At 41.0% G+C, this 15,652-nt stretch overlaps 1 protein-coding gene across 1 annotated transcript in view; it reads right to left on the bottom strand.

Annotated features, from left to right (window-relative positions):
• IRAK3 (interleukin 1 receptor associated kinase 3) overlaps positions 1 to 11,821 on the bottom strand; it is a 52,941-nt gene extending 41,120 nt beyond the window's left edge. The window contains exon 1 of the mRNA XM_081060199.1: positions 11,589 to 11,821. Within this exon, the coding sequence (XP_080916325.1) occupies positions 11,589 to 11,733 (145 nt within the window). The 5' untranslated portion in view covers positions 11,734 to 11,821. The remainder of the gene's footprint in view (positions 1 to 11,588) is intronic.
• Positions 11,822 to 15,652: the final 3,831 nt, after the last annotated feature.

The raw sequence follows: 15,652 nt of genomic DNA, 5'->3' as shown, positions 1-15,652 counted from the left end.
AACCATGATTTTATTCCGATATCTCTGATTCCAGGTCAACACCGTATGGTACTTTTTCATCTTTCTTCATTTATAATTTCCATTCTTGAACAGGGAGAAATTTTGCTCTCGTCTAAAGAAATATATTTATGTTTGTTCAATTCTACCATGTACAGGAAGTACTTTCAAAATTGCAAACCCATGCCCCTGTGAGAAACACACGAACTAACCAAATTACAACATTTTTGTACCATTCGTTTCGTCCTCAGCCTAGGAGTGTTCAGGTAAAAGCCTGCTTTCCAGAGTTGCTTCGGGGAGTTTTTCCTCACTCCCTTCAGTGTGGTTACTCATCTGTAATACACTTAGGTTCGTTGGTTGAAGGTTTTATGGAATGCTGTTTTAAATTTTGTTCTTTGCTGTCTTGCTGCAAAAAATTTTAATCGCTTAAAAGCTAATATCTGGATAGGATCGAGGAAGTGTTTTACTGGAATACTAGGCTTTTAATTGTTCAATAACAATGTTTATGACTTATTTATGGTATAAACATAAATGTCTTAAGGCTGTCCTGAAATTAGATGAGTTTTTATGGTGCCCTGTGTCAATATGATTCTTCAGATAAAAAATTATACAGCCATTCTGCATATCTTCCGCCTTTTAAAGTGTATTTTAAGACAAATGAGGGAGAAAGATAACATAGGCCAGATAGAAGGGTGGCTTTCTTGTGCTTGGACCAATACCCCCAGATTAGCCATGCACTAAAATTAGCAATATTCTTTGGAGCTAGTGATGGTGATGGCAGTGTTTTCTCATGCCTTTACCCGCCAGTCTAAAAAATGTAGGAAGCCAGATTCAGGTCTATGTATAAAATCCCACTGTCACCTGAGAGTGGTTGTGGGGACCCCCAACACATCAGCAATAGTCAGGTATGGAAATCAGTCTCCTCTCCCTCTGCCACAGACAAATTTGGAAGCTAACCTCCAGCAGTAGCCATGGTAACCTCACTAAAAGACTCACCTATCCACCAATGACATTATCCAAAAGCTGATGTTTTTTTAAAAGACGAACAGGTGCTCAGATCTGAAAAGAGCAATAAACCGTAGGGAACTATCTCCTGTTCAGTCTGTTGCAGATACCAAAGTCTTTATTTTTTTATTTATTTTCATTCTTACGAACTGCTATCCAGTTTTCGTGCAATTGAAACAAGACATCAGAAAGGCAAACATCTTCTGCTTTATATGGCACCCCATCCCCTACATTTTCTGTCCTGCAAAGGTTTCCTGGACTATTCAGTTTCCTTCCACTTTATATTCCTGCTGAGATAAGTAAATGCTTCAAGTTGGCAGAGATCACAATATGAGACCGTTACTGCCCCTCTTTCTGTGAGCCCAAGCTTGACTTGGTAGACAGTACTAGCACCCATCAATATTTGCAGGCCTCTACCCGTCAGAGAGGATTAGGTTTTCCTGCCCTTTAAGGTTAGTTATACTTATGTGTTTCTTCCCGCCAGAAACAGTGAAGAGCCATAGTCCAGTTCACCAGGCTCCCATCCCTGACACAGCAATGGCAGAAGCACATGTTGATATGGGGGTGCCTTAAGAGCAAGGCAGCCTGAAATGCTGGGACACCACATGGAGGTCAGCTGTCCTGGACTCTCAGTGATTTTACCATGAGCAAGAAATAAACCTCTGTTATGTTAACCACTGAGATTTTGGTGGTGTTTATTACTTACTCTATCCTGACTACTACACACGGTTTTATCTTGAATTTTCTGTTATTTCAGTCACATCTTATGCCAGAAGAGAGTGAAGGGGAGTGGCAGCTTTTCTCAGTCCATAACAAACAAGGGATAATAAAGTTGAGGCATTCAATTTGAAAGTATGCTTCCTTAAGCCGTAAGGGAAAAAACGGCTACAATAAAAGGTCTGACATCATTAAGTTGAAATGTCTTTGTCCTTCATGTTTTAAGCTCTGGCAAGAGTATATTCATTCTTCATCTCTTTGAGGATATGATGTCTCATGAAGAGACAAAGAGTATCCAAATGCCAACATATGAAAAAGGAACCCTCATACCCTGCTGGTGGGAATTTAAATTGGTACAGTCACTATGAAAAACAGTATGGAGGTTCCTCAAAAAAATTAAAATAGAGTTACCATATGACCCAGCAATCCCTCTTCTGAGTATCTAACCCCAAAATTTGATAACATTTATTCGTAAAGATGTATGTACCCCTATGTTCATTGCAGCACGATTCACATTGGTCAAGACATGCAAACAACCGAAATGTCCTTCGATAGATGATTAGATAAAGAAGATGTGGTACATACACGTATATATATATATATACTCATATGTTTTAGATAACTTATCACTAAAAAAAGGGGGGGGGACCTTCAGAGCAAAAACATCTATAAGACAGGTAACTCTAATGTATTTCTTTTTTGATGATATAATCTGCCTGTTTAGGTGAGGCACATTTTTCATAAACATTAACTATTTCCAGAAGTTCTTAGAGGAAATACTGCAAATCAGTGTAGTTCAAACATTTGTTGAGTATATACTGTGAGGCAGCAGTATAGTAATTGCAGACATCCAGTGTGAGTGGAGCATGAAAAGGGGTCCCAAACTGAAGATGGGGTATCGTGGAAGGCTTCCTAGAGGAGTGGTTTCTGGAGCCTGAGGCAAGTTTAAAACTATTATTTTTAAAGAGAGGCCAATTCTTAAGGAATTTCAGTTTGAAAACAAGACAAAAGGATGAACTCTGAGCCTCGTGGAGTCTACTGTATTCTAAGGAAAAAAGTTGCCAGTCAAGACATGTTGGGCTGGTGGCGGCTCTGCCATTGACCTATGGTACAAGTCCAGGCCAGACACTGCCTCACTGAGCAATCTCAAACTTCTCATTAGTAAATGTCTTTTGAAGTAAAGCCTCCCAAAACATGTAGTAAATTTGGTTGCCCTTCCCTGACCTGCTGATTATATGAGCACTGACTTTAAAACCCCTCCAGTCTTTAAAATACTTCTTAGTCTCAAAATCAATATTCCAGTGAGGCAATGCTAAATAGCAAATTTCAGTAAAGGGAAAGTTTAGGTTTCTACTTTTTCTATTAATACATTAATTAGCTAATATTTATAGAGTACTAAGCATAAAGTACCATATAAATGAATAATTAATATTTATGTAACACAACAGGATTTTCTTTTCTTCCCTTTCTTTCTTCTCTCTCTCTCTCTCTCTCTCTCTCTCTCTCTCTTTCTTTTCTTTTCTTTTCTTTCTTTTCCTTCCTTCCTTCCTTCCTTCCTTCCTTCCTTCCTTCCTTCCTTTCCTCCCTCTTTCAAGATAAAACCATTCCCTCTACTCTTTGAACCTTTAGGATAAGACATGCACATAATTTAACAGGGATGAAGAAACATGATGTCCTTATGAGCTACCACAGCCAGAGAAGGAGCATCAAGGTGATGGGACATCAGCAGGCTTTGCAACAGGGGTGATCTGGGGCAGGTTTAAATAGGCTGAGGAAGAGGGAGGAGCCTATCAAACGGGGAAATGTTCCAGAAATGGAGAAAAGGACAGGAGAGGGCAGAGGAGACCAGCATGCTTAGAGCAGAGAGTTCATGTTGAAGAAAAGGTGAACAGCTCCAGGAAGTCTCCAAGTTGCCTTTGTAGGAATGCACTTAGCACATTACTTATTTGCTCAATGGCAGAGAGGGGCCCTGAGTGTTTGTTGTTAGCACAAGAAGTGAAATTTTCTTGTGCAAGTAGTTGGGCCAATCGAAGATTTCTGAGAAGGTGATATAAAAATGGAAGTTTTACTTTTTGGAAGATCCATCTGGCAATAGTAGCAGGAGTCTCGATATTTGCACATAAAAAGGTATAAACATTTTATAGCTCACAATTCTCACAGTAGGAAGGGAATGGTTCATAAGTACTAAGGAAATTTGGAGTTAACTTTTCAACCCCTAAGGGATGTCCATTTCCCACATAATTTGATTCCCCGTGTTTGTTTTGCTTTTTTTTTAATTTCTGAATTTCCCTTTTAAAAGTGCAACAAGCCATGGTTCTGTGCTCTCTGTGGCTGAGAAATTGCTAATGTACGGTGCTCTCCCTTGAGCACATTTCTGAGATTTAGCTGGAGGGTGAATAAACAGTTGTCAAAAGAGCTGGGGTTTTTACTTCCCTAACGCTGACCAGGGCAAAGGGTTCTGAGTCTGCACTAGCTCTAAGGAAAGCTACGTCAGGCAAAGGCACTTTTCTAATAGTAATAGTTCACGGTGTGAAACTGATTGGGTTCAGTTAAAATGGATACTGCAAGCCCCATCGCTCGCAAGACTAGAAATGAAATGTGTTTTCTCTTTCTCTAACTGGTGATTCACAGCACAACCTGAATAGTTTTTCTCCAGTGACAATGCATTCTGAATAGAAACACCACTAAAGAGTATTGTTAGCATCCATAAATGTGTAATTGATTTAGATCAAATTCTATAAAATAATAGCTTCAATTTGATGCAAAAGGAGGCACATCCTTGATCTCAATTCCCCAATAATCATAGTTTTATCTTAGCCTTCCTAATTTTTTCCCTTCCAGAACACAGAACTTTGTTTATTCACAGAACTAAGCAAAGAAAGAGTAAGCTTCTCAATGACTGAGTGTGTTGTTAAAGTTAAGAGTATTCTACATGGAAAGATAAATTAAGAAAAATACGCTGTAACAAAGCATTGTTTAATACTACATTATGGAAGGCAAATCTTTTGCTTGAAAGGCATCTTGGCAAAATGTAAGCCAAAAAGTCAACCTGAGAAGTTCATAGATTTGTTTATCTGACGATACGGATTGCTTAGTAATCTTTCAATGCTCAAAGGTGCTCAGAGGCTCTGTTTTGAGAGGCAGGACTCTAGGTAATGTAAACCGCTGGGGAATTCAGCTGCAGAAATCACGCTCCATATGCAAATATGTGTCTGAAGGGGTTTTTTAGAATAACGCAAGACACCCCTATTTGGAATCTTTTTATTTGCATTTAACCACATGCTAAAACCCCTAGGAAATGAAAACTTCAGTCTCACAAAGTTTGTTTTGAGATAACATAATGGGGACAAGAAAATATGCCTCTCTTCCTTCTTACAAATGCCAAGAAATTAGGCATTTTTGAAAAAAAGAGCATTCAATATTGAAGATATTTTAAATTCCCAAAAAAGTAAAACAAATTTCAAAAGTGAAAGTTAGTTCCTTTTGCCAGACTATAGCATCAACATCCACTAAGAAATTTTCCAAGAAATAATGCTTATCTGTACTTAGGCTTATGTGTACTTGTCACCCTATACCTCTGTAGGACTCATATTCCATAAGCAGGAAGGGGTGTGAGTGATTTTTCAGGTATCCCCCCATCTGTCCTGCTCTCTCAGTCCCAGACCCAGGTAAGGACCTAACTAACTCTAACAAAGAATTTAAGAACAGTTCACCCTCAACACCAATGTTTCAGTCTGGAACTCAAAAGCTGTGTAATTCCATACCATGGTAATGATCAGTACTATTCTCGCACGCTACCTTCCCTTGTGAATTTTTTTATAGCATCTGTATAGATCTGTTGCCTACATTAAATTGGAAAGGGCTTACAAGCAGGGAACATGACGTTGTATCTTGTACAATGATTTGCCTAGAATTCTGACCAAGAGGGTTTTGGATGTTTCACAGACATCTGTTCATTCATTAATTCACTCAATCAATTACTCAATACTTACTTTGAGCCGCGTATAATTTTTTTTTTGAGCCGCGTATAATTTTAGATGCTAGAAGAACAAGCAGAAAACAAGGCAAACAAAAATTCCCTGCCCTCATGAAGCTTATATCCAGATGGACAACAAACAAATAAACAAAGATAGATAAAATGTGTGGGGAATGTTAAGTGACATGGAGAAAAATAAAGCAGGAAAGGGGCATAAGGTAGCGTAGTGGTGTTGATTTTAAAGGAGTGGTCAGGGTAGGTAACAGTTAATAAAAGGCATGAAGGAAGTGAGGAAGTAAGCCTCAAGATTACCTGCAAGAAAAAACTTCCTTGCATGTCCAAGGAGACCAATGTAGCTGGCTAAAGTCAAGCAAACAAGAAGGAAGTGAGAAAAGCGATGTACGGCTTTGGCATTTACTGTGAGATAGGAAGCTACTGAAAGGTTCTGAATAGGGTAATGCTACAATATACTTTCCATGCATACTTTACTCATGGACTGCCGTGTTGAAAAGAGACTGGAAAAGAGCAAGGGCAGTAGCAGGGAGCCCAGACGGGAGACTGCTAAAATTATCCAGGTGGGATCTGATGGTGGTTTGTACCAGGGTGGCTGTGGTGGCAGTGGTGGTTGTGGTTAGATAGATCCTGAAGGCAGAGTCAACAGCATTTACTGAGAGACAGGATGCGGTTTGTGAAAGCAAGAAGTCACAGAAAGCGAATGTTTTTGGCCTGAACAAATGAAGGATGAGACTGCCACCAACTGGGATGGGGGAAAACTTTTGGGGAGGGGAGCATATTAAGTTGGCGTTGTCTGTCAAATAGGCAAGTAGATGGCTAGTGCAAGAGAGAGACCGAGGCTAGAAATTTTGGAGTTATTAACACATAGATGGAATTAACAAGACAGTGGGCATAGTAGATAAACAGAAGAAAAGAGGTTCATGGGGTAATCCTAGAGGCACTCGAAGAGATCAGAGAGGTGAAGAGGAAATTGCAAGAAGAGAAGAACATGAAGAGAGTGTAATGTTCTAGAAGTCAGGAAAGTGCTTCAAGAAGGAAGGAGTGGTCAACTGCATCAAATATGATGGAGAATGAGAACTGACCATTGGATTTAGCCACAGTGACCTTGGCCGAGAGGAATTTCAGTAGAGCAGTGGGGGGTGAAAGCCTCATTGGAGTAGGTTCAAGGGAGAATGGAGGAAATGGAGGAAATGGAATATAAATAGCCCTTTTGAGGAATTTTACGGTAAAGGGGAACAGAAAAATGGGCAGTAACTTAATGTAGAAGTGAGATCCAAACAGAACATTGTAAGATGGGAGAAATAACATGGTGGTCAAAAGAACATAAGCTCTACTGCACTCAGGGAGGGGAAGCATAACTCTCTATTCCTTACGTGTGGGCTGCACATAGAAACTTCCTTCCAGAGAGTGCAGATAATATGGAAAGAGGGGAGGGAAAGAGTAATTTAAAGTGTAGAAACCTGACAGACACTACCTCAGCTATGATTAACATTGACAGAGGTAAGTCAACAGTGATAGCATGTACACCTGATGTGATGTAATGAAAATAGCACTTTATCTCTGTAGTCTACCTTCCCTAAAATCCATAACCTCAGTCTAATCATGAGAAAAATATCAGAAAAATTTCAGTCAAGGGACATTCTACAAACTAGTAAACCAGCACTGACCAGTACTCCTCAAAACGGTCAAAGTCACCACAAATTAGAAAAGTCTGAGAAGCTATCACAGGCAAGAAGAGCTGAAGGATACATGATGACTGAATGTAATGTGGTATCTTGGATGGATCCTGGAAGAGATAAGCGACATTAGGTAAACATGAAGGAAATCTCAAAAAATGGAATTTATTTAATAAAAATGTGTCAGTATTGTACCAAATGTACCATACAAATGTAAGATGTCAATAACGGGAAAATGAGTGCGGAGTATATGGGAAAGTTACAGAGCACAGAAGAACTCTTTGTACTATCTTCTAAAACTTCTGTAAATTTAAAATTGTTCTAAATAATAAAGTGTAAACATTTAAAAAAAAAAAAACACATAGGCTCTGGAGTCTGACCATCTGGTTAGAATCCTAATCTGCGATATACTGAGGTAAGTTACTTTGAGGTAAGTTATTTAAATTCTCTGAGAGTCAGTTTCACTGTCTAGAAGATGGAATTTGTAAGAGTACTGACATCATAGAATTTTGGGGATAAATAAATGAGAAAATCCATGTAAAGTGCTTAGCACAGAGTGTATGACAAATAGGAAGCACTCAGTAGATGACAGCCATTATTATTATTATTATTATCATTATTACTACTATTACTATTTTAAATCTTTATTGAGTAGTCAAATATACATTTAATGGTATTTTACATTTAATTTGTATTAAAGTGATTAATAATTTCTATAACTTTCTTCTCTTTCTTGAGGGGAAGAAAATTGAATACAACCCATTACATAGTATCTGTCAAAAGAGTTTCCTTCTCAGTGTAGCATAAATGTTGAGAGCTTACAGTGTGAACTGCTCCAAACAATTTAATTTAAATACTACTTTCCAACTTAGGATTCAACTTTCATTATAAAGTCATAAAATGATCAACATCAAACGGAGAACATAGTACCTTATAATTAAACTGGTTTTAATAACAATATTGATTCAAATGATTTGAAGATTAATGTAGAATTTGTTTAAAAATAAAAAGAATTAGTGGAGTAGTGAAAGAGCTTGGTAAAATAACTATTACTGTAAGATGCTATTAAAGAAAAGAATTGGACTAAGCAATGGCCCTCAAACCAGGCTCTACATCAGACTCACCTGTAGAGCTTGGTAAAAAACAGAAAGGTGTTGGCCCCTCTGTGCAGATTTACTCTATCAACAGCTCCAGATGTGGGGCCTGGGCCTTTGCCTGGGCACAGGTGATTCCAGTTTGGGAACAACTAGTCTTCTACCTTATTGTATACACACTGATCATATCATATAGGCTGCCATATGATCTATCATTGTTGAAGCTGCCTTTGTAAATACGGTCTGATACCGTATTCACCATCATCAAGAATCATGATCGTGATCAGCTAGAGAGATTCTCCCCTATTACTATTACAGTTGTGTTTGATATGGAATTTTGGACCCTCCGTATCTTCAGGCTCAGCTGTTTGAGCATCAAAGGGACTATCTCCTTGATTTCGGTGCTCTCACACCCTCTCTCCTCTTTCTGAGGTCAAGTCTTTCTCTCGGTACCGCTTCCCTTCTTTCTCCTTTCATGATGCCAACAGAGAAACTCAGCATATTTTACACAGGCCGTTGCCCTCAACTACCCTGAACTGAGCTAACCTTCCCTTCTTGCTGAGCCAACAATTCAGGAAGCAGCTGGGGTGTTCCAGGTCTCCTTTCAGAGCTATATGGCCCAAGCAGTCAGTAGGCACAACTGCACAATGAACTATAGCTGGAGAATCAAGAAGGAGACATTTTACATTCTTCCCCTATGAGAAGGTAAATATGCAAATGAACAATGGCCAGATTATATGGAAAAATGGAACTCTGGTCCACAACGTGCATCAGCCAGCCCAGGAAGCCAACCTACCATCTACCAGAACCGGTCTGGGAAGTCAAATTACTATCTGTAGCAACTAGTCCAGGGAGCCAATCTACTATCTATAGTAACTAGTCCAGAAAGTCAAATTCATATCTGTAACAACTAGTACAGAAATTTAAATAATAACCCCTGTAACAATCGGCCCCAAACGGTCTGAATTTGATTAATAACTGACGGCTTCCCTAATTTTTGCCCCTGCTTCCAATTTAGGGCCAACTGGAGAAAGCCAAATATGCACCCCTGAACAATCACATAGAATCCCCCACTTTTAGTTAGCCCTTTTACAGTTTTCTCATGCCAATAGCCTACAATCAGGACATACCTGAAGCCGCCTCTTTTTTCCACTGTAAAGCTTTTCTACTCTTCTGCCTGCCTTTGTGTCTTTGTCAAATGCAAGTAATGGTGGCTGACTTCCTCGCTTTGAATAAACAGCCTTTGCTTGTTCTCTTTTGGGTGGCCTTCAATTGTTTCCATAACTACGAAAATGGGGCTGCATGTTTTAAATGGTTCACTGAATTGTTGTCATGGCAGAAACGGCTGTACCTTAGGGAGGCTGTAAGATGTAGCAGAGAAAGCACAGCAGTACTTGTAACTCTGAGGAAATCATGGTTGGGAAGTGGGACGTATAGAGTGGCTGTAGGTAAGGGCACAGGCCCTAGAACCAGACTGCCATGGCTCAAGTTCTGGCTCTAGCTGTGCCAATTTGGGCAAATTACTTAACTAATCTGCATCACAGTTTCCTCACCTGTTAAAACATTGGTGATAATAGCACCTGTCTCATAGGGTAATTGGAAGGGTTATATGTAACAACCCACGTAAAGTATGAATATCTAGATTGCAATGGGGAGAGAGAGAGAGCAGGGGAGGAGATGGGAGGGGAGGGGACATGAGGGGAGAGTAGAGGAGAGGGGAGAAGAGATTCAGGAACACTGGGCTAAACATCCAGAAAAGCAACTCTGACCCGGAACTGAGTACTACGTAACTGTCCCTTTTAGATGAGACATATTTTCTCCCATTTTCAAAGTGTCCACCAACCTGCTTCACTCATTTATGATACCTCCCCGGCCCCATTTGTTACCCAATAGACTAAGCTAAAAACATTTTCTCTCACAAATGGAGAAACACCAATGGGTGTGAAAACTGCCAATGTCATCATCCATTTCAAAAAGATCAGGTGTGGGAGGGATCTTATCCCTCAAATGCATCCTGGAAATCTCTATGTTTTCCAGAAATCAAAGACTCAAGTATCCTTTTCTGAGGGTTTTACTTAAGGGTCATAATTTTAAAATTATAGGGCTTATATAAACAATTTTTATATAACTAGAAGCCGAATGCCACATTCCAGAAAGTGTGACCATATTTAACAACAACAAACAAAACTTTCCTCATAGGTCTTCTGCTATTCTTGGTAAGATAAATAGCTATTTCAGAGAATTAAGGCTAAGCTGTTGTGACATAATTGTGTTTATTTTCAACTAAAATTAAACGTGGCATCATGGAGTATCAAATCTAACCAAAAACGCCTGTACTTAACAAAACAAAGATTTCTGTCTGAATCATTTCTGGTGATCACACTCAACACTTCCAACCGGCAGTTGCGCAACCTTCCAATGACTGCATAAAATGGAATTCTGATGCCAACTTTGGGTTGAAACAAAAAGCCACTCTCTAGCATAAATCTTCATTCCATCAAATTGGATGACTATGATACACTTAATGAAGAAAACTGGGAGCCACGTTAATTACAAATAGTATTTTACTTTAGCATTTCACCCCCAATTTAGTTAAGGTGGGCACTTGGGAGTGCACTGAAAACACCAAAGGATAAATATTAAAGTTATAAAAATGTTATAATATGAAAAATATCTTCTAGGGTAATTTAGCAATGACAAGACATCACATCGCCTTTCGGATTTTAAATACTCTGAACCAGGGAAGGCATAATTGATAGAAGAACCAGGGAAGAAATAATTGATAAACATTAGATGGTTTTACTACGTAGGGTAACTTTTGCCCAAGCATCCTCTCACTTTATCTTCCAGCGATAACCGAAGTGTCTTTGAAAGAGAAGGGAGGGCTCCTGGGAGGCTCTCTGAGAGCTTTGTGTCCTTCCCCAAACGAGGAAAGGGCAGTTAGCCCGTGGGAATCCCCCGGGGGGCGCGCGGCTGGGGCGCGCGCTCCCCGCTGTCCGGGACCGCGCCGAGCTGCGGGGCCGCGCCGGCTGCAGGTCGGACGGAGCGTGCGCGCGGAGGCCCCCCACCCCGCGCCGGGCCGCGCCCGCCGTCGTGGGCCGCACTCACCCAGGCCGCGCCAGCCCAGCGCGCCGTCGCAGCTGTCCAGGACCGCGCAGACCTGGCCCAGCAGTGCGGGCGGCAGATCGAACAGGAGCGTGTGCACCGAGAGCGCGCCGCTCGCCCCGCAGTTCCCCGCCGCCGCCCAGGCCATGGCTCGGGTGCCGGAGACCAGGGGCCCGGCGGAGGCGGGATGCGGAGCCCAGGTCTCTGCACGCCCGCGAGGTGCCGTTACACAACCGCGGAAATCCTGCTTCCACGACCGGGGCCAAGACGGCAGAACACGCCGAGCCGAGGCCCTGGAAGGGGCGGGCCCCACATGACGCACAGCACCACTCCCCAGACAAGTCCACGGGGACGCCCAGCCTGGCCTTGGGGTCTCCCTGCCTCTGCTGGTTCCTTCACGTTGGCTTTAAATTGGGGGCAATCCTTTCATTCCTCTGGGATTGGGACGTGACTGAAGACACGAAGCAAAGAGTGAGAGCTGGAGAAAGACCAGAATGCAGAACCAATGGAGAGTCTGCCACCCCCTCTGCCTGCCTGCCCTGGCATGCCTGTCTCTTGGAGTGGAAGGACGTGAGAGCTGCCATTACTTCTTTAAAAAGTTTGTTTCGTTTTATTTTGGTCAGAAACCCAATACATTAAGGAATGCTTGGGGGGAAAAAAACAGAAAAATTAAGAAGAAAATAATCACTCATAGCCCCCACTCAGCCAAAGACAACCAACAACCACACTAAACGTTTTGGCATAATTTCCTTCCAACTTCTACTGGATTTAAACAGATACATGTGCATATATGAAGTGACTATTGGAAAAGATGAGCATGAGAGAACAAGGCAAAATAAAATTGTGGTCATTTTCTTCACGAAGCTGCTGCCCATTCTACATACTGCTATTTGGTTTTACTGTGTTCTCTTCTCTCTGGGATTTACTGATGAAACATTGTTAGACCACATTTTCCTTCTTCATTTTGCTTTCAACATGGAGGTTAGGTAAAACTGACCATTGTTTTGAAATCTTCTACCGTTTATGCTGTAATATCCCTCCCTCAGGCATGAAACAGGTGTTCTGATAGAAAAGAGGAGATGCTTTAAAAGTGGTGAGAAAAATCCCAACCTTAAAGCCTGGAAGGGTGGACAGTGACTACCCACTGAAAAATATCAACACCTATTTGAAACTTTTCAAATTTGTAGTCTTTGGGAATGGTGCCCCCTAGAGATCAACCGTGAGGGTATGCTATCATTTAGTGCTCTACCAGAATTTCGAAGTTGTTCTTAGCTAAAGTATTCCACAACATATATTTGAAAATTGGTAAAGGCAATACCGTTTGGGCAAGAGTTTCTATATCTCTTTGTTCAAATGGCTAAGATTTTATTGTCAATCTGTACACGCTTAAGAAGCCCTATTCCTCTCAAAGGGATTCCCTGAATAAAGTGAGAAATGGAGGCAAGATACGATTAAGTAACAGGTAGCTTTTGAATTGCTAGAACAGAGGAACCAAGGTCAGATATAGGAGCCAGGAAATCATTATGGGTGAGTGAAGCAGTGAGCAAGGCCAGATTTTTCTGATTTACAAAGAAGCCAGAATTTTATGTGAAAGCCAGATTATATGAACTCTATATAGATTATGTGAAATCTTTTGTATTTTCAGTGTTGGTAGGTAGTGTCAGACCATGCTCTCTCCCTATTCCCTAAAACTGCCTCTGAGTTTTGAATTCTATATCATCACCCTGTATCACTCACTACACTTTGCTGTTGCTGTCATTCTCTGCTCCCCCCCACCTCAGTTCCTTCTCCTCAATTTTAGATTATGTAGCTCCTCACTATAATTCTTTTCAATACTAATCCTGTCTTAATTCTTGGTGATTAACAATATACGTAGAATAGATGATCTTTGCAATTCCCTGGCCTCTCAGTACCTTAACGCCTGTTCTCCAATGATCTTATCCTCCACCCTGTTTCAATCACTCATGCCCATGATCATCCCCTAGAACTTGCCATTATCAATAACTGCACCTCATCCATAATTTCTGTTTTATGTTATGAATCCACTCTCTGACCACACCTCCTGTATTTGCAGTGCATTCCATCTAGTACTCTGACCTCAACAATCGCCCCGCCTCTCCAAGATACCAAATCCAAAATCTTGCCACCGCATGTCTGGTCCCACCCCTTGATGTCCTCACTTGTCTCCTTATCTATAAAGTCCAGACTATTATAATCCCTCCCTTGTATCTGCTCATTCTCCTGCTCATCTCTCACTTTGTTGAACTGCTTTGGCAAATCTACCATCCTGATTAAATCCAAATTTCCAATTTGGGACTCTGCACCCATACACTTCAGTGTAGCTAGAGTGAAAAAACCCAAATCTTGTTAATTTGACTCAATTTAAAATCAAAGCCATGACTCTCAAGTGGGTCCTTTGTGCTGCCAGGCAGTTACACTACGTGCTTTTAGTCCATTTACTCTTTTGGTCTCCTTGACGACTGTTTTATGCCTTCTCTTTTCTCCTCAATTCCCATCCTCTTCTCCCCAATCTTCATGCTCTGCTGATGACCATTAGAATGTTTATTGAGAATACTGATGCTTCAGGAGAAAACTTCCACAGACTGTCACTACCATGTTGACCTACCTACCTACCAGCATCTGTACCAACGTAACACTCTGCCTGCTATTCCATAGCTGTATTATCTAGGCTCCAATCTAAACCTAATCCCTTCACTTGTGCACTGGATCCTATTTTCTGTCCCCTACTCAAAGACATCAAGGGCAGCTATTCTCCTTGCTCTCGGCCCTATCATCAATTTCTCACTCTTTACTGATCAATTCGATAACCATACAAATGTGATGTTATTTCTTCTCACTTTAAAACAAAAAAATAACTTCTTTGATACCACTTCCCCCTTCTATCAATCACCCAATTTCTTAGCTCCCTTTTGTAGTAAAGTGTTGAATATTCTTACAGTCTCCAATTTTTCTCCTCTTAAACCCACTCTAGTTAGAACCACCCCTCCTACCTGACTCCACTGAAATTGCTGTCTTCAGTCACCTGTGTTCCTATCATTGCTAAATGTAATATCCTCATTTTATTTGACCTGTCAATAGTTTTTGACAAGTTGATCACTACCTCCTTCTTGGACACTTTCTCCATTTGTCTTCTATAATCCCTTACATTTTCACTTACTTCACTAGGCACTCTTCAGCTTTCTTTGTTGTCTCTCCTCTTCTCCCTTAACTCTTAAGGTTGGAGTGCCCCAGGGCTCAGTCCATGATTCTTCTCTCTGTCTGTACCCACTCCCTTGGTAATCTGGACCAGTGCTGAGCCTTTAAAACCACTTATCTACTTAGGATTGCCATATACGAGATGTGACAAGTTCGCAAACTTGTTGCAACGCTGTTGCTAACCTTTTTTGATATCAGAGGGATTACTCATCATGAATTCGTGCCAATTGGACAAACAGTTAACCAAGTCACTATTTGGAAGTGCTGAAAAGGCTGCGTGTAATGGTTAGATGACCTGAACTTGTCGCCAACAATTCATGGCTCTTGCATCACGACAATGCACCAGCTCACACAGCACTGTCTGTGAGGGAGTTTTTTAGCCAGTAAACAAATAACTGTATTGGAACACCCTCCCTACTCACCTGATCTGGCCCCCAGTGACTTCTTTCTTTACCTGAAGATAAAGGAAATATTGAAAGGAAGACATTTTGATGACATTCAGAACATCAAGGGTAATATGATGACAGCTCTGATGGCCATTCCAGAAAAAGAGTCCCAAAATTGCTTTGAAGGGTGGACTAGGCACTGGCATCGGTGCATAGCTTACCAAGGGGAGTACTTCGAAGGTGACCATAGTGATATTCAGCAATGAGGTATGCAGCACTTTTTCTAGGATGAGTTCATGAACATAATTGTCCAACCTTGTATGTTTAACCCAGACCTCTCTCTCTCACACACACTCCAGACTCATGTTCAAAATCGAACTCTTGATCATGCCTCCCAAACCTACTCTTACATTTTCCTTGTCTAGGTTACTCAATCCTTCCAGTTACTCGAACCAAAAACTATAG

This window comes from Rhinolophus hipposideros (genome assembly GCF_964194185.1).
Source record: "Rhinolophus hipposideros genome assembly, chromosome: 9".
Taxonomy (NCBI): Eukaryota; Metazoa; Chordata; class Mammalia; order Chiroptera; family Rhinolophidae; genus Rhinolophus; species Rhinolophus hipposideros.
This window is presented reverse-complemented; position numbering and strand designations above follow the sequence as displayed.